This window comes from Diadema antillarum, unplaced genomic scaffold, assembly GCF_040938485.1.
Source record: "Diadema antillarum isolate AM-2024a unplaced genomic scaffold, OU_Dant_1.0 seq00001086_RagTag, whole genome shotgun sequence".
Classification (NCBI taxonomy): domain Eukaryota; kingdom Metazoa; phylum Echinodermata; class Echinoidea; order Diadematoida; family Diadematidae; genus Diadema; species Diadema antillarum.
This window is the reverse complement of record NW_027271906.1, coordinates 83,338-105,834: the sequence shown is the minus strand read 5'-3', so window position 1 is coordinate 105,834 and position 22,497 is coordinate 83,338. Positions and strand designations below refer to the sequence as shown.

Sequence of the window (22,497 nt, the reverse complement as noted above, 5' to 3'; positions counted from 1 at the left end):
TCGAGATGATGAGGATTGAGCTTTAAACTTTTTGCAAGATACTATTAACAAACCACATTTGAAACGTTACTGAGCATACAATTCTAAGAGGAATTCAAAGTTGATTTGATGAAAATTGGTTTTGAAATGGCTGAGATATCCAAAAACAAAGTGGGTCACACCTTTTATCAGGATCCCATTGTTTTGGATATCTCAGTCATTTCAAAACCAATCTTTATCAAATAAATTTTGAATCCCTCTTAGAATAGCATGCTCTTTCATATTTCATATGAGGGTTTTCATATCTCACAAAAACAGTTGGAAACCTGACGCCCCTTCTCAACCAACACTATACCATCCCTTGTTATAATCCCTTGTGATAATAAAATGCACATTGTAAGCATGAGTGGCACATGAATTCACCTCAGTAAACCTATTACAGTACATTGATCCTAAAAATATAGTATATTTTTGAAACAAAATAGTAAGAAATCCAGGGATATTAAGCAAGTTTATAATGCATGCAAATTGCAGGCTTTGAATAGATATCAGTTCAAGAAATTACCAAATTACAATATAGCTAATACAAACACTGAAATATAAAAAGTATGGTTCACAACCTACACCACATGATACAAGTCAAACACCTGCTGCATGCAACAGGTACTGGAATAAAAACCTTCATACAAAGACTGGGAACACAAATGTCAGTACTATTATACATAGTAGGCCTACTCACAGTTGATTAATGAATTAACCAATGTATCATGAAACTCTGGTTTATTTTTTAACACACATGATTAATAACACGCTAGATCCTTTAGATATTGGTATGTACACAGTCAATAAATAGTGCATACATATACAGTTTAAAATACTGCCAGTATATAGTACCTTCAAGACATGTTCACACAGTTGTAAACCCATCAACCTGGTCATATCACATCATTTCAGTCAATTTCCACCAGTTGCCCAAGTGAGCATACATCGAGAGTCACAATCACAATTCCGTCATATAAAAGTTACGTGCTGTGCAGATTCAATAACTCGCACAACCCTAACTTTCTCAAAATTGTGTTTCTTCCTTAATACTTGCAGCTGGATGTAAAGTGAATTTTGTGATCATTTGCAATGCACAGCAATTATATATTTAATGCATGATCCCAATATTGATTTATTGGACAGAAAGGTACATCTTATCATATCTAAATACTGTGAAATGTGTCTACTGGTCTGTTTGTGTGCTACCGTGTACTTCTCCATGAGCTATTTCCCATTTTCTTCTTTTTTAAAATTCTTTTTTTTTCCCCATAAAGCTGCAAAGTTTAAATTCAAATTAAAAATTCAAATTCAAAATGATTTTCTTTCCATATGTAATAAATGGAATCAAATGACCTCAATCCATTTGTTATGTACACCTCTTAATGTTAGCTTCAAACAGACCAATTGTGCATGTTGCTTGCAAGATATGATTGATGATGCTGCATTCTCAACAATGGCGTTTAAGCTTGTAGTACCATTATGAATGTCATGCTACATTTACACCGTGTTCCTGGTGGCTATGGCAATCATATTTAAGGCCACCATGGACAACATGATTGCCGTGAATGCCGTGACAGATACTTAAAACCATACAAATTTGGCCACGGCAGTCCCGGTGCTGACAAGAAACCTAGTAGGCCATAATAAAATGTGAACGCAAACAAACGTTATTTAAACGCAACAAGCAGTAATAAAATTTTTGGGCGGTCCGTAGTGGGATTCGACCGGAAGAACGTGTAGTCTAGCCTGACCACACGCTGTGAAAACGGCATCTGATATTGCATTTTCACAGGAGTGAATACTGGAACGGTAAGGCTAGAATACGGAGAAATAAAGAGGAGAATGTCCCATCTACCCATGGCGCACTAGGTTTCGGGCAAATGGGGCTGCTGTGGCCATCGGGTGAATGTGTAAATGTAGCATGACATCTAGAGAACTGGTAGCAACCTTGCAACCTCCAACAAACAAATGGACTTTGGAAATGAATGCTCCTTGTCCTACAAATTCTTGCTACTGTATTGCACAAAGCAACTCCAACATCAAACCAATAAAACATGCATTATGCAGGAAGATTAGATACATACTGTAACAAAATGATCAAATATGTCATTGATGTGTATCATGCAAAATTTGAGCAAATATGCACCTGAACTCTATCAGCCTGATTCCCATTAGTGAAATTTCACAATTTTTTGCTTTTAATATTTTAATGACTTTCAGGGCTTTGTGGATTATTGTAGTTAAGTACAATGTATATGCATGATATTAGACGAAAACTAGTCTACTGCACAGTAAAGTTACTCTACTACAGTGATATACTACATGTCAATTTGAAAAAATAAATATCGGCCTTCAAATTAAGTTATTCTTGAATTGTAAGTTATTTTGGGTTAGAATGACACGCTTTGATCTCAACAATTCCAATCTCCCCTTCACATTTTGCGTGCAAGGTAAAAATGGTTTAAACTACCTCTGGAATGAAAGGATCATAATTGCACCCCAGGTTAAAACAAGAATGGTCTAAAATAGTTTTGATAAGAAAGGAGGACAACAGCTACAGATAATCAATGGCAATCCACATTCAAACAGATTCTTCTAGAGATATCATACTCTAACAAAAAACAAACAAACAAAACAAATGAAAAAAAAAAACAACAACCAAAAAAACACAGAACACATCATGTAATGATTCAGCCATGGACCCAGAATAACACACACACTAATACAGCTTCCCCTTGCAAAATAACTGAGCATACAGTATGTACTCTTATCCTGTGTGTAAAATATCCCGTTGTCTTTTTGTTGCATATTTGTGTTTCTTTTCAGAATATCTGCCACTCTTCATATACAAGATCTCTCATGAGACATCACACACATTAATTGCCCTGGCTGGTGCCATCTTCAAAAGGTAGGCGACAGAACCTGGGCTCCGTTTCATGAAGTCATCACATTTAAGTCTTTACATAAATCTCAATACTGCTAAAGACGCTCATACCATATGTAACTATACGAGACTTTCAAATCCATTTCATGAAGTCTCTCATAAGTGTGTCTTTATGACGAAAAGTCTCTTGTAAGACTTTCATGAAACGGACCCCTGGTGCTCGTGGTACCAGCTCACCATATACTGCAGGTGAGAGCATCATAATTCAGCTTGTAATCCAACAATGCAAGAAGTGATGACGTTCTAAAAGTTGATCATCTCCTATGACGAATCTGCCTGTGCCGACTCGCAACACAGAGGAAGAAATTTACACTTGCCACCATCACAAATAAATATCATATATTCAACAACCCTGGCTTTAGCAGGTTTCGTTGACCCCCTGGGAAGAACTGTGTTGGAAGAAGTAACATGAGAGAGGAATGTAAATTCTGGAGCAGCTAAAATGGAAGTATACATTGGCTAACCTAGAGTATGCATTCATAAAAATACCTTCTACAGGGGTTGGAATGTTACATTTTTGGAACAATGACAATGAATTTGGTCATATTCAACTAGTAAATCTGGTGTGATTTCAAGAAGATGTACAGGAGGATGGAATGCTACATTTTTGGAACAATGACAATGAATTTGGTCATACTTGACTACAACCTAAATTTGGTTTGATGACCAGAGGTTAAGTTTATATTCCCGACAACTCCAAGGGTGAAACAGGTTGAAAGTTACATATGCAAGATATGGAAATTCCACCAGTCTCCCATAATTCATCAGTAAAAATATAAAAACAAGCAAACAAAAAGATGAATAAAACAGGACTGAGTACATATTCTTCTTTTTTAAAGAAATAGGAATGTTATTATCAAAGGAAACAGCTTGCATGCATGCAAAAAAATGCAAACAATTTTCCCTCGGCTCAATAACTTTGTACCTCTTTGCCCTTTAGAAATACCATGAGAGTCCCAGGGGCACTAACAATTTGTAAAGCCACCAAACTTCCACAAGGGTTATCTTTTCGTGGCACCATTGGGCAACCAAGATTGAAAGTGGATTTTTATTTTATGTCTCCTTATTTCAGGCCACCAAATATATATATATAAATATATATATATACATATGTGACCCGCTATAACAAAAGGATCCTAAAGTCGCTGACGGGCGAGCCAAGCATGGCCCAGAAAAATGCTATTTTCAGGCCTTTCCTTTGATCATTTAGCTTCGAAATTTCGGCAGATGATAGAAGATACATTAGACTACAAAATTATGTAAAGACAGAAATCCGAACGTTTTGACAGATTTTGGTGATCTGACTTCAAACTCGATTTTCTCGGCTCACCTGTCAGCGACTTTAGGATCCTTTTGTTGTAGCGGGTCACATATATTCTTTCTTTTTTTGGGGGGGGGGGAGGGAGAGCATCAGTTTTTCAGCTTCAAAATTTCAAGGGGCCTGAAGAGGCCACAGGGAAAAGAGGTTTAATTATCAAGCACTGCCATAGCTAGGATAATAGAAAAACAAAACAAAACAAAAGAAAAAGAATAATTCACATAAAATACCTTAAGAAAAGTTTTGATTAATAAATGGGTAAATCAGAAGGAAAACCAGCCTTCCTTTTTGCTAAAGACGCTTTCAAAGCCTGTGTCTTCCACATAATTCAATACACCATATAACGAAATCAGATACATCTATTTTACGTATCAACCGCATCTACCAAAAAAAGGATGCATAATAGCATTAAGTTACACATGGCTTCGATTTGACACTTCTTCAACCATTCATTTCTCCTGCTTATTTATCAGCTCATCTTAATCCTATTTCCACAGACCATGAGCTGTACAGATCCGTCAAATTCCTTCATTTCTTCCCATGAGGACCTTCACTTTTGTCCTTTGCAGCAAACGAGGGCACGCATCCAACATGTCTCGCTGGGTATGTAGTCTCCTACTCAGACTCATCCTGAGCCACCCACGTCCTACAAAAAGCATGGCAGTATTGCATCAACGGCAGTGAGAGAGCTTTAGTGGGCGGGGAAACGGGATGTGTGTTCGTCTCTTCCAGCAATGACAGGCAGGAAGCCATGCCTACGACCCCTGACCCTTACAGAATTTTGGCAAATGTGCTAGGAAGTCCTCGACCTCGGGAACTGCTGTAGCTCAAACATCCTTCTGGGTGGAAGAAAGTTTATCCTGGTAAAGCTGGAAGAAGAGTCATACAGACAATGTTTGGCGTTCATCTTTTCAATAATCATTTGAATCCACTGCATTCTCTCTGTCACATCATTTTAACTCTTTAATCATTATTTCAGAATTAATTTTGATTTGTTTCAGTTTTAGACTGAGTTTTTTGTAGTCTCTTTTACTGCAGGAGTGTCGTCCCGTTTCCATGGAGATTGGCTGTTCAGTAGGCGGGGTATCCGTTGTCCCTGGAAGACTAAAGATCGCGCGTATCTTTGGTCCTTCCCAGTGGCGAACTGATACTCTGTAGCGCTACCATGTTCTCCTCCTCAGAGTCCATCGTCGAGCAGCGGTCGTTTTGGGCCAAGTCGGCAGTGGCCATCGCCGTGGCAAAGATGTACTTGTAGATGAGGGCGGAGACGACCGCTCCTAACACTGGTCCGGCCAGATAAACCTGCATGAGAGCACCAGAAGGCAGGCAGATGAATACATACAAAGTAGGATGCTTCATAACAAAGGCATGTATAGCTCTTGATGGAAATTGTGAAGTGTAAATTCTTCATTATAAACTAATCATACAATTGTAAGATCTTAATAAAAAATGACTGGCTGAGAGCTACCAAGTTTACCAGCCTTTTTATTTTGCCTAATTTATTTTTCACTGGGGATTAGTATACTAATGACTGGTACTAACAACTGCTAGTCTGTATGCTCAGTTCAATCACCAGTGTATTACACATTTGTAAATGCAATCATTTGTGTGAGAGGTTCAATTAGCATGTAGCTGGTGCTGTGGCCTGGGAACCTTGCTAAAATGGCTGTCGCTGAATTTAAATCGTTGGAGGGTGTGTACAGTTCTGGTTGAGGTGAGGATTTAGCTTTTACGTTTTGCGAGATATTTAGAAACCACTCTATGAGATGTCAAAGAGCATGTAATTCTAAGGGGTATCAAAAGTTTATTTGATGAAAATCAGTTTTGAAATCGCCGAGATATCCAAAAACATGGTGAAACAAAGAGATCCTAATAAAAGGCGTGGCCTGTCGCCTTTTATTATTATAACTTTTTTTTTTTTAATCTCAGCCATTTGAAAACCAATTTTCATCAAATGAATGTTGATTCCTTCTTAAAATTACATGCTCTTTCATATTTCATAAGAGGTTTCTCATTATCTCACTTAGGAATGTTATAAACCTGAATCCCATCTCAACCAGTACTGTACAGTCCCTTTAAACTTCCAGGGTCTAGAAACATCATCTACCACTAGTTAGTGTTGATTAAAACAATGTAAGTAATTAGGCTAAATTTCATTGTCTACCGTATTTTGTGTCCATAAAACAATGCAGGCACTCAAGACTAATTACTGTAATCAGATGACAATGACCAACATCATAATTTCATAAAACAAATAATGCACATTATTTGGTCTGGCATTAGCTCTTTAAGATATCCTTTCCCCCCTTTACAAAGAATAACAAAATAAATAAGAAAATGACACGTACTGTATATAAGTACATGAATGAATAAAACACACTAGCAAGTAAATACACAAGCAAATAACAAACTAATTAACTAAATAAACAAACAAACAAATCTACATGATACCTGTCTAATCATCTGCCTACCTCTAGTAAAATGAGCCATGGGTTTTCCTCCTTGTTGAGAATAACCGCCGCTGCCAGAGACCTGGCTGGATTCATGCTGGCCTTGGTGAAGGCATACTGCAGGGAAATATGAAATACATATAAAATAATTAAATGAAATGATACCAACACAGTGATCACTACCATATAGGTGAATGATAATCAGCTCCTTTAAGATGAAGAACTTCCAGGAATGTTTGGAATTGCCCTGGAGAGGTACCTTACATTTCCACACAAAGTGTTATGTGCAAACCACTAAAACCACCAATGCAGTATAAGGAGGACAACCAGTGTATATTAAAGGGAAGTGATTGGCAGATATTATGATTCTTTGATTGATATATGGTTCTTAAATTGAATTGATCTCCTTTCCCTACCCATTGCAGTACATTTAAGAATCAGGACTGACACATGCTTGCTAGAATAGCATTGCTCATCATTAATTATGCGCGCTGGAATGAAAGCATATTGTCCGAGGAATTAGGGTGCAGATCCTAGACTAGGAGGCCAGTGGAAAGAAGTTTGTAACCACTCGGTATCTTTTCCAAATTGGGCAACTTGCAAGACACTACGTATTATGGGAGAATTCTCCATTGCCTTGCGGGGATTCCAAAAGACATTCTGAGAATAGCCAATCCTCGCAAATACAAGAAACCCGCTGGTCTAGTGCTCACCTGAGTATCGCAAGTTCACCTTTCACGCAGTCACTAATCTAAATTATTCACAGCTCTACCAAAATTTGACCAGGCATTCTCAAGTAGAAGATGAAAATGTACAATAAGGGCCCAAATTTTTTTGAGATTCCTTAACTTGGGGGGATTGGGGCCCCATGGGGCCCTCTGGGTGGGGCATGGTGCCCATTTTGATAAATTGAGATCCTGACCCCCTAGGGATGCTACCTGCCAAGTTTGACAAAAATCCATCATGAGGTTTTCAGGAAGAAGATGAAAATGTACAATTCAGGCCCCCATTTGGACCTTCCCAACCAACCCTCCCCCCCCCCCCCCCCCCCCTGCCCCCAAGAGGGGCACCCCTGGATCTCCTATGAACAAACTTGAAACTACAGTCATTAATGTACTCACTCATAGTATTATCTTAGCTCTATAACTTCTGATTCTAGAAAAGATTTTTTAAAGATTCCTTCATTTTGGGGTTTCGGCCCCCTGGGGGCCCCCTGGATGGGGCATGGTGCCCATTTTAACAAATTGAGATCCTAACCCCCTAGGGATGCTACCTGCCAAGTTTGGTGAAAATGGGTCATGGGGTTCTCAAGAAGAAGATAAAAATGTACAATTGAGGCCCCATTAGAACCCCTCCCCATCCCCCTCCCCTGGGCCCCAAGGGGGGCACTCCTGATTCTGCCATGAACAAACTTGAAACTACAGTCATCAATGTACTAACTCATAGTATTAACTTAGCTCTATCACTTCTGGTTCTAGAGAAGAAGATTTTTACAGATTCCTTAATTTTGGGGGGTTTGGGCCCCCTGGGGGCCCCCTGGGTGGGGCATGGTGCCCATTTTAACAAATTGAGATCCTAACCCCCTAGGGATGCTACCTGCCAAGTTTGGTGAAAATGGATCATGGGGTTCTCAAGAAGAAGATGAAAATGTACAATTTAGGCCCCGTTAGAATCCCTCCCCACCCCCCTCCCCTGGGTCCCAAGGGGGGCACCCCTGATTCTGCCATGAACAAACTTGAAACTACAGTCATCAATGTACTAACTCATAGTATTAACTGAGCTCTATCACTTCTGGTTCTAGAGAAGAAGATTTTTACAGATTCCTTAATTTTTGGGGGTTTGGGCCCCCCCGGGGGCCTCCTGGATGGAGCATGGTGCCCATTTTAACAAATTGAGTTCCTAACCCCCTAGGGATGCTACCTGCCAAGTTTGATGAAAATCAGTCTTGGGGTTTTCAAGAAGAAGATGAAAATGTAAAAAGTTTACGCACGACGCACGACGGACGCCGGACGAAGGGCGATCGCAATAGCTCACTTGAGCCTGTGGTTCAGGTGAGCTATCCAAAAAAATAGTCTCCCTACGATGTACAGTCCCTTTAATGACAGAGGGAAGTGCAGTCGCATTACCCTGTTCAGTTCCTGGGGATGATATACACATTCACTTCCTTGACTGCTCGAAATTACCTTCCACAGGAACAATGAATATTCTATGACAGTATCACGTTTCAAGCCACACAAAACAACGACAACAAAAGAAGAGGAAAGTCTCTCAAAGGGGAGTATCATTCCAAAGAAGACTTTTAGGTCCAAATTCACAAAGGTGGTACAATTGAAACCATGGTTTAAGCCATGGACAATTTTTATGGGGCGCCAATTGTGACATGGCCCATTTCGTTACAAAATCAGTCATTTCGTCGACAATATGACTGATTTCATAACAAAATAGGCCATGCGACAATTGGCGCTCCATACAAATTGTCCATGGTTTAAACCATGGTTTCAATTGTACCACCTTTGTGAATTCGGGCCCTAATGTCATATGATTTCTGGGTTAGTGCTCTATCCACAAGCCCACCCATAGTTTAGTAGACAGGATAATCAAAGAAGTTGTAGATAAGAGTGACCTCTCCATGAAGTCAGCCCCCCATCTCAGCGTTTTCCTCTGCTTCTGGGTCAACGTAAATACATTACACGTGCGTGGATGGAGTCGAAACGCATTACACCCTCCGCAGTTCTGATGTCATCGCGAAATTTCCGGTTCTGTGGTTTTATTATCGAGTGAGACTCGCTCATAGTTATGAGGGCAGGAGATTATCCTAGAGGATAGCTACATGTACAATGTACCTTCGAGAACAAGCTTTGTCGTGTGAACGCGTGTCGTATACGTAGTTTAAGGGGCAAGAGCTTATCCTCGAAGATAGCAATCCTTGAGGTTTATGATCACCGTTTGAACGCAACTATAAATATTCATTTGAACATGAGTGATGTTGACACTATCATAAATCAGCACAAATCAACATGCATATTGCATAGTTCCTGCTATTAGCTGTTGCCCTCAATGACAAGTGCACAATACCACTCTCGTTCCACTCACCCCCCACATTGTGTTCATGCTGAACGCGACGCCGAGAATCAGCGATCGGCAGCAGGGCCAGGAGTAGACCCCACCATGCGTCCTCAATTCCCACGACGACAGGACCACAAAGACAAAGATGAAGGTGAGGATGAGCTCGATGCCAAAGGCTTGATGGGAGGTAATCTGCTCCGAGGGTTCTGTAGCACCTAGGCTCTCTTGGAGAGCGTCTGGAATAATCCTGTAACAAGAAAAGAAAGGACATTAGATGGGGGCACGACTTTGGTACAAGTGGAACAGATTGTCTGTCTAATGTTTCAATATTTCCATTCATCAGTATCTAGGATTACTAGTGAACATTCATTCAATTAAGCAAAAAAAAAAAGAAAAAAAAAGAAAATATGATGACGCGTACTATAAGACAGAAGGTATAAAACAGGTAATTAATACCATTTATATAAAAGAGCATACAAGCTTTACAGAAGAACTATTCAAGATAATGACATCTCACCAGATGCTGTTGCACATTTTTATAACCATCCAAAAAAAAAAATAATTCATCTTAGGAAATGCATATCAATGTGAATTTCTGTGCATCACTCTGCATTATCGTCGCTGGGGCGACAAGACCTCGTATCTACAAAATGTCAAATGTTCAGGAGAGGCAAAAACATGGTGGCCAAAGCACTGTGGTGAATGGGATAGCCCTTCCTTTGACATGCCGTGGTGGCTTCATTTTTGGAGTAAGACAGTTAGGATTTGGACAGGACATCACTTAATCCATTATTTGACCATTAATCCAAAAAAGTCATTTTCACCAAAATTGCAGATACAAGGTCTTGTCACCCCAGCGACTATATGTGACTGCCAATTAATGTACACATTACCCAAAATCAGGGCAACAGCAAATTGTTGCAGAACAATAGGTACAAGGTGTACATACCCGCCAAAGTTGACATACATGTAGTATCTTACACAACCAATAGGCACAATTCTCTTTTTTATACAGTACCTACAGTGTACGAGTTGTACCGGATACATTCCTTCCTTGATAATGAGCTCGAGATCTGTGACAGGAATGATGCTAAATAGGCCCCCCAAAATAAATAGAATAAAAATAGTGTTCTGTACATGTGCGAGACAGCTGTTTTAAAGGGATCGTGCAGTTTTGGTTGAGACCTATTTTCAGGTTTCTAACATTTTTTGTTGAAATAATTCTATGAGGAATTCAATGTTTATTTGATGAAAATTGGTTTTGAAATGGCTGAGATATCCAAAAAGAGTGATTCCAATAAAGTGTGGGATCCACACTTTATTATGATCGCTTTGTTTTCCTTTGTTTTTTGATGTTTCAGTCATTCCAAACCCGATTTTCATCAAATAAACTTTGAATTCCTCTTAAAATGGTATGCTCTGTACTACATCATAAGTGTTTTCTTGGTATCTCGCATAAAGTTAAAAGCCCAATTCTCATCCCCACCAATACCGTACTATCCCTTTAATTGTCCAACAAGGGAGACACAGATCTAAAGCTTGCTAATGTTACATTGAAGACCAGATTATCTGAATAAAACCATTGTTCCCTACACTATGTACATATGATCAAGGTGAGAAAATGCTTATTGAATGAAACTGAATAGGAAATCCTGTGTAGGTGGTGGCATGAGGTCTAAAGAAGACATACAGCTGTACAATGTACTTGGCACAGCTGTTACCAAGGCATGAATGCACACACGTAGTGTCATGTGCGAAATCAGTCAGGGAGAATAATGCATTAATAGCACAATGATACCAACAGGTGTGGACTTTCTATAGAACACTGATCATCACTCAAATATTTTGAGAATGACACTACTCTTAAAATAAACTAGCAAAACTTTGATTTATGATAGAGTGCATTTAATGACACATTGTATAGAATTTATGCTGAATCAGCAACTTTCATATTATTAATATCATTTTTTTTTAATAAACAAATTTTTCCATTAACATGATGACAAGTATTATGGACTTTACAATGGACTTGATAATCACACTACATTGTAATTCAAATTGCCAAGTACAGGTGGCATCAATCAATACTGGTGTGTATGCACACCTGTTACCTGTAGAGAACAAAGGTTGTCCCTGGCAACCAGAAAGCATGCTAGTAATGGATTGCCTGCCTTGAAATCACCTAATGCACAAAAACTGGACTTCATGTGTATAAATTTACAAGTTTTTGGCATGACTCAATGGCTCTGGCCGCACAGGCAAAGATCAAGAAGTAAAGATCAAGATCTCAAAGATCTCGAAGTTTTGCCAGTGTTATCGTAAACTTCCTGCGAAACTGCTTTTGGGGATACTCAAACTAGGGAAATTTTCCTGACCCGCACCAATCTTTTCCATCTACAGGAAGTATGAATGCAAGCAACCGAAACTTCACAGAATGTGTCACAAGACCAGTCCACTACATGTTTGCAGCATCCATCGGTACATACCAGGTATTTGGATACCTTGCGGGCGGTGCCTCCTTGGGTATTTGCATAATGTCACGATCATTAGCCGTCAGACAGTGCGCTCTTTCTTCTTTCTTGCGTACGAGCATCAGTGCCTCAAACTTCAAGAACTTTAACAAAGATTGGAAAGTTTGACTGCCAGTGTGGACGGACAACTATAGATCGCAAAGGCTTTGTAAGATTTCCTGAACGCTGTAATCTTTTACCAGTGTGACCGTGGCTATTATTATAGAGTGATGCCATCCTTAAACTGTGTACGCCAAATATTTCGCCAGGTTTTTATTTTTGCGAATTTTGTGAGTCAGGTGCTATTCGCTAAATTAAAGTCATGCAAAAATATCGACTCTGATCCCGATGTGGATGTGATGTACGCGTGTACATTTCTCCTTTCAGTACAAGACTCCACAATTGCGAATTTAACCACTCGTGATATCGTTTGGAATTCCCAATTCGCGAAAATTTAGACTCGTGAAATATTATATCACATATACAGTATTCAGCAATGCAGTATTTTGAGGGCTGAAAAGACTTTTTTTTTTTATAAAGGAAACCAGTATTTTTACCTTTCCTGCAAATAGTATGGTGATATGTACATGTACCATTGTACTAACACAATTTGGGAAAAACAGTATTTTCCATGAAACCTGCAGTAGGGGCCTACAAAGTACGTTTGGCAATTTCCAAACAGAAATACTGCAACAACAAAAAAGAAAAGGAAAAAAGCCAAGAGTCAGCACCTCTGCTATTAGATTGGTGGGGGGCGGGGCGGAGGGGGAGGAGCAATAAGTCATAATTTAGAAAGCAGACTTTGACTACTGGGTATGCTCTTTTGTACGGTAAACCTAATTCACAGGTGCATCGTTCATATTTTCTGGTGAGCTTATCATACATTGTAATTTGCTATTTTTTCATCAACGTTCTTGCTTTTGTGAATCTATTGTTAAACTCAATTCGGATCCAACTGTGGGAAACTTTAGTTGTTTTCAAGTATGACAAGGTCGGACGAGCTCGGTGGTTTCAGGGAAAATCATTTATTCTCGGGTTGTGCCTGAACTTAGATTACAATGTTTTCATTTCACTGCTAGATCTTGTAAAATTTGTGAAGTTATTATGATAATCTTTTATATGACAGACAAAAAATATTGGTGTTAGAATGCCTACTGATAATACGCTCTCTAAAAACTATAATACAGCTCATTACACAGGATTACTCTGTATGCTTTCTCTGAACACTCTTAACATTTGATTTCAAAATTTGGATCTGAAACTCAAGTGGCAAAATCACAAGTGAAAGAAAAGAAACAACTGCAGGAAAGAAAAGAAGAAGAAGAAGAAGAGAGAAGAGAGTGTGAAAAATATTAAACCCTTGTCAGAACAGGGGGAGTTCATGGAAACTCCTGAAGAATCAGGGACATTCTGCGACTCTGTACTTCTCTTTTACTGTGCAAATAATATTTGGCCTAATTTTTCCCCCAGTGCTCTAATTCAAAGGTAAATTTTTATCTCTAGAGATGCCTTTGTATGGGCTGCATAAATGTCGACACCATAATTGGGCCGGATGTATGCAAGTAATCTATCTGAAATTCAACCACAGAGCTCCATTGCTTTCCAACTGCACACACGCCTGATCAGAATTTATTTCCTATCATTTTGCATTGGCCCTATTATGAAAATGACAGCATGCTATAGAGAATGAAGATGTGGATCCTCATTTCAGCTGATTTATGCGTGCAGTCACCAATCATCTCTTGGTACAGTGTAATTGGGACTTGGATTTCGGAGGCGGAATCACTGCTTTAACCTTTACACTCTCAGAGACAACTAATATCTACATGCAATGTCAATGACATTTCGGGATCATAGAAAAGGGTTAATACAAACAATATTGGAGTAAAATCTCAAGAGCAAACATTTTTTTTAACCGTTTACATGGGATGAGATATTGGTAAAAAAGGAAGCATTTCTCATCAGGTAAATTAGAAATCTTACAAAATTCATCTTAATGAAGCAAAAACATTTATTTCAATGGAGGAGAAGAATTCAAATTATTATATGAAACTGTGGGTATTGCTTTACCTTTCGTAAGTCATGGAATCTACGAGGGGGTATTCCACAGTTATACTCCTGACTACGAATAGTTGTTTTAAACCACATATCAGCCATATTGTATTCCAGTGTCATGCTGAACTACGCCTATAGCCCCTTGATAAAAATATGATTTTATTAAAAAGAAAAAAAAAGTGACCAAAAAACACTATCTTTTCATTTTACTTGATTGCATGTATTCATTCATTCACTTTTTAATTTCTTTTTACTTTATTTTTTACAACTGAACAGAGGAATATGTGCATTTTGAGCCCCACAGCTATCAAAGTCTAGCCAAGTTCATGCATAATGGGAGTGCCCATGTACGAAACTTCATACTAAACTTCATGTACACATGTAGTATAACAGTGGACTCCCCTTTATATACCAAAGTCTTCTTTTGTTATATCTAAATTTCATTATAACGAACAGATATATAAACAATAAAAACACAGAGAGTGGATTCTGTTAAACCAGAATTTCGTCATATCTGTGTTCGTTAAAACGGGAGTGCACTGCACACAAATGACTCAATTTCTGGCCTTTATCGATCTTCACAATCACTTGATAATTATGATAGTTATTCTAAGCTGATTTGTATGTTTGGTTGTTTAGCATTGTAAAGCGCTTAGAAACATGTTGTATTAAGCGCTAAATAAATATTTCATATTATTATTATTATTATAATCTTGTCTCAAAAGTTGTCAAAAGTAAGTTGTAGTGACTGTACTATGCCACTTCAATCTGAATCCCGGTACACCCCAGTATCATTCTCACTGTGGTAGTAAATAGATAACTTTCATATGACTACTTTTACTTGATTTTCCTTCCCTACCTAGATTCATACCATATCAGGGAATGGTTTTCCTTCTCAAAATTGAATAGTGATTTGTTTAATAGTTGATGGACATATATGGACAACGTGTATGTACGTTGTCAGAAATAAGTTGTAGTGACTGAGCTAAACTTCAATATGAATTCTGGCCCACCCCAGTATCACCCTCATCGTGGTAATAAATAGATAACTTTAATCACTATTTTTACTTTAAATATTTCCCTTCCATACCTAGAGTCCCATCATATCAGGTAATAATATCCCTTCTCAAAATTGAATAGTAATTTTTCATTTTTTTCTTATAGTAGATAGACATACATAAAAATTTTTATGTGCTGTAATTCCTACACTATGGCCACAGCATGATGAGGTAAAGTCAAGTTCCGGTGTCGAGAGGAGAAGTATTTATGTACCTTCACTCTCTGCTGAGGAATATTTATTCTGTGGTTCCGTGTAATAAAGAAGATATACGTGCCAAGTCACAAAACATCCAGGGTAGCTATGGCTCTGATGAGATGTACGTACAATAGATGTATTTGAACTAACAAAACAGCATACAACTCTATGTATTAAAATGGAATTGCAATGCAAATGAAATTTTGTATCTGCAGTCATATCCAAAATGCATGGAAAATTGCTGTGCAATGCCAGGAAAATTATTTCCGATGTGTACATCTAGTTGTACTACAATGTATCATTTCACAGGAAGAAAAAAACTTTCCCTTTGAATCAAACTTGCATCGGAAGCTAGCAGCTCCAATGAGGGAATTATCTACAGTCCCCCGGATGTCCATGCCCAGGACGAACTACTTTATACGCCGAATATTTCACGAGGTTTATATTTTCACAAATTTTGCGAGTCAGGTGCTATTCCCAAAGTTAAAGACAGGCTAAAATATTGACTCTGATCACACTATGAATGTGACGTATGCGTAATATATTTCTCCATTTGGTACATGACTCCACGATCGCAAATTTAACCACTCCCGAAATTGTCAGGAAGTTCTGATTCGCGAAAATTTAGGCTTGCTGAATATATTGCTTATACAGTAACAGAGACTCCAACCCCAAGCACCTTCTGATCTGGAGATTCTCCCACCTGAAACCCCTAGCAAACGGGAGACTCCAACTTGATGGCGTGAAGTTCCTTGTGGCCGGGGTCCAGGGCCCACTTAAGGCCCCTGGAAGCTCTAGCATTCTAGATGCTCTCTCGTGCTATCTCAGGCTTATATGATGACACTTAAGTAAGAAATCATTTCAAGTGGGAGACACAGAGCCAGGGCATGAGAAAATAAATCTCAAGCGGGAGAACGGGAGATTTAGCAAAAATGGGCTTTCGGTGGAAGATCTCCCGTCGAAAGTGGGAGAGTTGGAGTCTCTGCAGTAATTGTAATTATGGTCAGGAGCTAAGTTGTATACCGCACAGGTGGTATCTCTGACTCCAACTTCAACTCTTCTTTCATCATTTGAAGATGAAACCAAATGAAGATGGTATCAACAGTATCCAGCACTTGTACCTGTATGATACATGTATCCCTGGCAAGCAAGTGCTCGAGTTCTTCTACACCTTTAAACATGCCTGCATGGGGCTACACCCCTTAATATGTCTTTGCCCGACATTGAGTATTACTAGGAGATACTGTTTAGCTTCTGCTCAGTGTCTGCTGAATTGCAAGACTCCACACTCCGTGGGAACGATCCATCCTGACAAAACCATCCACATGTTGCCAGCAGCATTTAGATCTTGAGCTACTTCATTTCTTCTTTTCTTTTCTTTTTGTTTTGTTTTGTTTACTTAGTTGTTGTTGTTGTTGGTAGGGGGGTTGTCACTGTCTCCAAATGACTTTTCCAGGCAGTGACCTGTGGCTCGGGTCGGCTCATGAGCGAGTGCAAGCCTCGACTTTGGCAGCTGGCGGCGCAATGAGGAATGATTAATCTCCTCGTGGCGCGATGAGATAACCAATTGGCATCAACTGACATCTCTACTTCCTATGATGCCGCTCATCCCAGGTGTAAATTACCAGTGAGCGGCGGGGCCCGAATCTGTCGATTGGAAAGCAATTGGAACATAACCTGAGCTTCACACTTGTCTTTATCACCTTGGTATTAAAAGTAATTTGCTTTTACAGAGACAAGTGGAAAGGCTCTGCTGCTTTTAATGACCAACATTTAAAACCTAATATTTCTCAGAACATCAAAAAGTGTCGGACTTCTCGCAAGCTGCTCATGGACAGAACTATAAAGGAATATACAAAACAAAGTGCGAAAATAAGCAATCACAGAAACCCAGCATCCACAGCTTCCATTACACATGGGTAGCTGAACACTGTATCTACTCTACACAGTGCGCTGTACCAATCAGGAAAGTAACGATGTTAATATCTACTCAATCTGTTTTAATGAGACAGTTATTCGAGATGAATTTCTCTGTTGAGTGTTCGAGATTAAAACTAGAAAAGAAAAATAGATCATTGAGTAGAAACTCTGAATCAATATTCATCTGGTGAGTCAGAACTTTAATCAGCTTTCAAAAAGCCCATCAAAAAATAAAGCGAAATTAGTTTCCCACTCATCAGCAAAATAGTCTGGGCTTAATACCAACACATCACTTGGAGTAGCTATTACATTTTAAACCCCCCCCCCCAAAAAAAAAAAAGAATAATAATTTTCCTTGATATTAATTGAAAAGCATGTTTTTTTTTTTCAAAAGATGCTTTCAAATTAACAAATTAATCTGTGTTGAAGTCTTCTGACATAGAGTCCTTGACTCTTGATTTTGTTCTCCTGTTCTTCCTGCCAGATGTATATTTCATTATTGTGCAGCATTTAAAAAATAACTATTAGATTCTCAAGAGATTTTTTTTTTTCAGTCACACTTTACATAATTATATTGTACTGTGTGTCAAGCTTTTATTTCTCTATAAAACTTTATATGCCCACAAGAAAGGCACTGGGGGACTACAAATGTAACGAACAATCTATGCATGTATCGCAATGCCTTCTGGGAAGAGAGAAATACTTACATTGTAAAGGAGACCTCCGGATGATTTTCAGATTTTTACATTTGAACAACTATAAATTAGTTACACCGAGACAGAGTTTCAGAATTTGTGATAATTTGGATGAAAAATAAGAATATTTTCAAAATTTAAAACAAATTGCAATGGACAAGAATGATGACATGGCAGAGTCACCATAAGAATGCATGAGTTGGGGCTCAAGGATGCAGAACAAAAGAAGAAGGCATGCATAGATTATACACTGTGAACTTGCAGGCAAGTGAGATTGTATTGGAATTACACTGCTACATTTCTGAAATATGTGAACCTCCTATGTCATCATCCTTGTTCAGTGTAATTTGTGCAAGGGTTTTCGAAGTATTGTTTCTCTGCTTAAGAACCACAATAAATTCCACAAATCTGTACATGGAGTTGTCGATTTATGTACAGCTGTACTACATGTACATGATGTGAAATTATGAAAATCGTCTGGAATGTCCCTTTAACTACATTTACTGACAAAACTGCCCCGAATATCAAAATTTGTATTTGATTATAAATCTATTATTGTGTTGATAATGATAATTATAGTGACAGCAGAATTAGTCACAACAATAAGAATAGCAATTATTACATAATTTAAAAAAAATTACCAATGAAAGCAAAAGTGATTAACAACAGCAGTAACACTGATAACAGCTATTTAGGTATGTTTACAGAAAACAAAACAACAATATCAACAATAAAGATAATTCAATGATGATGATGATATGAAAAAAAAATATTCAAACAATATGAGCTTTCATGTCTAACTACTTCTTTACACATATTTGTAATCATCATTTATTGTTAATACTATCATCGATATCATATTCATTTCAATCTACATGTGCATCGCACTTGCTCTAATGGGATGGTACTATACACCGTTGTAGTATTGGTTGAGATGGGGATTGAGCTTTTAACTTTCTGCGAGATAACAAGGAACCACAAGTTTATGAAATGCTACAGAGCATACAATTTTATGAGGAATTCAAAGTTTTGCAATGGCTGAGATATCTAAAAACAAAGTAAACCCAAAGCAATCCTAATAAAAGGTAAGTCACACCTTTTCTTAGGATTCCTTGGTTTTTGATATCTCAGCCATTTCATTAAGCAATCTTCATCAAATGAACTTTGAAACCCTCTTAGAAAATTGTATGCTCTTTCATATGTCATAAAAGGTTTCTAAAAAATCTATCTCACAAATTTGTGTGGAAACCTGAAGCCCCATCTCAACCAAAGCTATGCCATCCCTTTAAAGGTGCATAGTCCCGGTAGTGTAGAGGGCGCTGTTGATGATACTGCCGATCACTGTTAGCATTGATACGAAGATTACCGAAGTTGAGCTGTCATCAAGAGTAAAGTGCATAGGTGTTGCTAAGTAACGTTGCCTTCGTTGTCTTCTCTGCGCATCGCGCAGTCTGTAGTATTGCCAGGGTGCTATGTGCTTCTTATTATGACATCACAAAAGAAGTTTGCTGAAGCTGTCATCCCCTCAGCCGAATCATGAGCCGAACTGTGATAGGACCACTGATGACAGTGAATTGGACTTCTTCGGACTCAGGGAAGTGGGTCACAGCGTAAGCGCCAAAGAGGAGTCGATAGCATAGGTCTCTATAGGAAACAAAGGTGCCCGCGTACGCATTTGACTTAAACACCGGGACCATGCACCTTTGAAATAGTTTTGTTTTTGTGGGGGAAAAAGAACAGGCATTCTGGAAACTCCAGTTCAGAAATTGATAATCATAACATCTGTCATAAGAAGCTGCTTCGAGTATGTATGTATTTTGGTTGCACGATTGCTTTAACAGTCTCAACCCTAAAACCCTTGTGGATTTACATGTAGTATACACTTTTACCAGGCATGCATGGAGTAAACAAATAATACAAAACATACACAGAGGGGTTTCACACTAACAAGGTCAAATTGTTTACATGTCAACCAAGGTACATCAAGAATTGAGCATTGCACATGGACTTGGAAAACAACTCCTGGCCACCACTGGCCAAAATTGATTCAAGAAATGTGCTACCCACTTTTTCTATTTGTTTTTTTACTGGTCCATTCCTGAAAAAGTTACTGGTCCGACAGTGAGCTTTACTGGTCCTGGACTGTCGGACCAGTGCCAGTGTGCATTTTGAACAGCCATATAAATATTGTTTAAATTACTGTATTCACCATACCTTAATAGTATATTTAGAGAGTCTAAATTTTCATGAATCCGACCTTCCCAACAATTTCGCGAGTGCTTAAATTGGCGATCATGGAGTCCTGTACTGAACTGAGAAGTGTACAAGTACGTGTGCGTCACATCCATTTAGGGATCAGAGTCATTATTTTTGTGTGTCTTTAATTTCGCGAATAGCGCTGGATTTCCAAAATTCGCAAAATAAAAAACCTCATGAAACATTCGGCTTGAACAATACAAGGCCTTCCTTGTGCCACTTCCTCACTGGGCTACCAACAGTAGTAGATTATCATGAACCCAAATAATAAGAAATTCACTTATGCCCTCATTCTAAGAATTCCGAAGTTTGCAACAGCCTAGTGGTTATCGGTTCCAGAGCATTTGACCCACACACAAAAGGTTGTAGGTTCAAGCTCTGGCTGCACACTACAGACAAATTGCATTCAGATACATGTATAAAATAGCAGGATGATGATCACGCTTCAAACTGTGAGATTTTTTGCACGCATTCAGATGGACAGACATAGCGGGAAAGTAATCGCACTCCAAATCTTGAGAATTTTTGCAAGCTGATGAAATGAGCTTTTACACTATTGCCTCAACTTACCAATAGTATCTGTGTTCATACCACATTTATTAAGGTATAGGGGCATTTTAATCTTAAATTAAACACAACATTTATGGATCATCAACTTCTTAACTTGATTCTGCACTGTTGCTTTCAATGAAAATTTTGTATCATCAGTGATTTTATTTATAAACAAATTATACAGATGGGTTTTGGAAAAAGAAGAAAGAGGTATGTTGCTTATAAAGGTACAATAGGGCTTTAGGGCCAAAGTACATTGTATCTGAAAAAGAAAGAATGAAGAAAAAATATGGATGAATTCTTTGATTTGTATTTGATTGCTGAAGCATGAGCGATGCGAGCTCACTGCAGCCTTGTCAAAACAATGGAAGTTGGACCGCCAACATCTAGTGGCGCACAATCCCGATGTGGGGTAAACACAGGAGTGTCGGGGGCGGTGAGTTTCTTTGTTGGCAGTTTGTTTTGCTCAAGTACCCCACCGCCTATTTCATACAGTGCCTTCGCTGGGTGCAGAGACAGTGCAATCTCTATGTTTGGACAAGACAGCGGAATTGTCCTGTACCTACATGTTATACACACTCCGTACTTGTAAAATGTTGTGGAGAGTCAATGACTAGCGTATCATTGTATGTTCTGACAATCGAAGGAACTACAATTGTACACACTGTCCACGACAACACAACGTTGACTTGTGTTGATTCATGATACCTTCAACATCACTTTGCTCTGGCCAAATAAATATATCTATTAATATGTCACATACCTTAAAGGTCCTGTGTACCTTTGGGAACTGTGATTTTAAACATTTTCAAGATATGACATTTAATGCATGTGTAGGTCTGTTATACCACAAAACATCCTATCATATAATATTTTATGATAAAGCCTAAAATATAAGGAGATATTTGGGCCATTCTCAGATTAAGTGTTCAATTACATGTGAGTAAAACCGAAAAATCAACCACAAAGTAATACATTCAAAGATGTGTTTTCGGAAACTTCAAAACCGGTCAAATACGAAACAAAAAGTGGAACATTCTAAATGATGGCCATTCATTGAGTAAAAATGAATTGAAATAGAGCATCATATATGATTTTTGATCACCAATCAGATACGTTACCGCAAATTTACATGTTGTAATGGACTCCTAACTCTAAATTAAATTTATTGTTTTGATCCAATTTCTGTTCAGGAAAAGACATCTGTCCCCCCTAAAGATATTGGGGTTTTTCAAGAGGTAAAGATGTTGTCATCCCTTGCTAATTGATAGAAATTATTTCTGTGTGGTAGGTTGAAATATGCTTTTTACTGAAATGAAATATAACCTTAAGATTCACTTTGTATTTTTAGTAAATTTCGCTTACAAATAAAGTTTCGAATCCCACAAATCATGCAAAGGGAACGATCCGATCTGGAATTTCCACAGGAAACAAATATGAATTGCTTTCCTGGGG

At 38.4% G+C, this 22,497-nt stretch overlaps 1 protein-coding gene across 1 annotated transcript in view; it reads right to left on the bottom strand.

Moving 5' to 3' along the window:
- Positions 1 to 4,819: 4,819 nt before the first annotated feature.
- Positions 4,820 to 22,497, bottom strand: part of LOC139743487 (aquaporin AQPAe.a-like) — a 40,584-nt gene continuing 22,906 nt past the window's right edge. The window contains exons 4-6 of the mRNA XM_071653970.1: positions 9,827 to 10,046; positions 6,755 to 6,850; positions 4,820 to 5,585 (exon numbers count right to left, since the gene is read on the bottom strand). Of these exons, the coding sequence (XP_071510071.1) occupies positions 5,388 to 5,585; positions 6,755 to 6,850; positions 9,827 to 10,046 (514 nt within the window). The 3' untranslated portion in view covers positions 4,820 to 5,387. The remainder of the gene's footprint in view (positions 5,586 to 6,754; positions 6,851 to 9,826; positions 10,047 to 22,497) is intronic.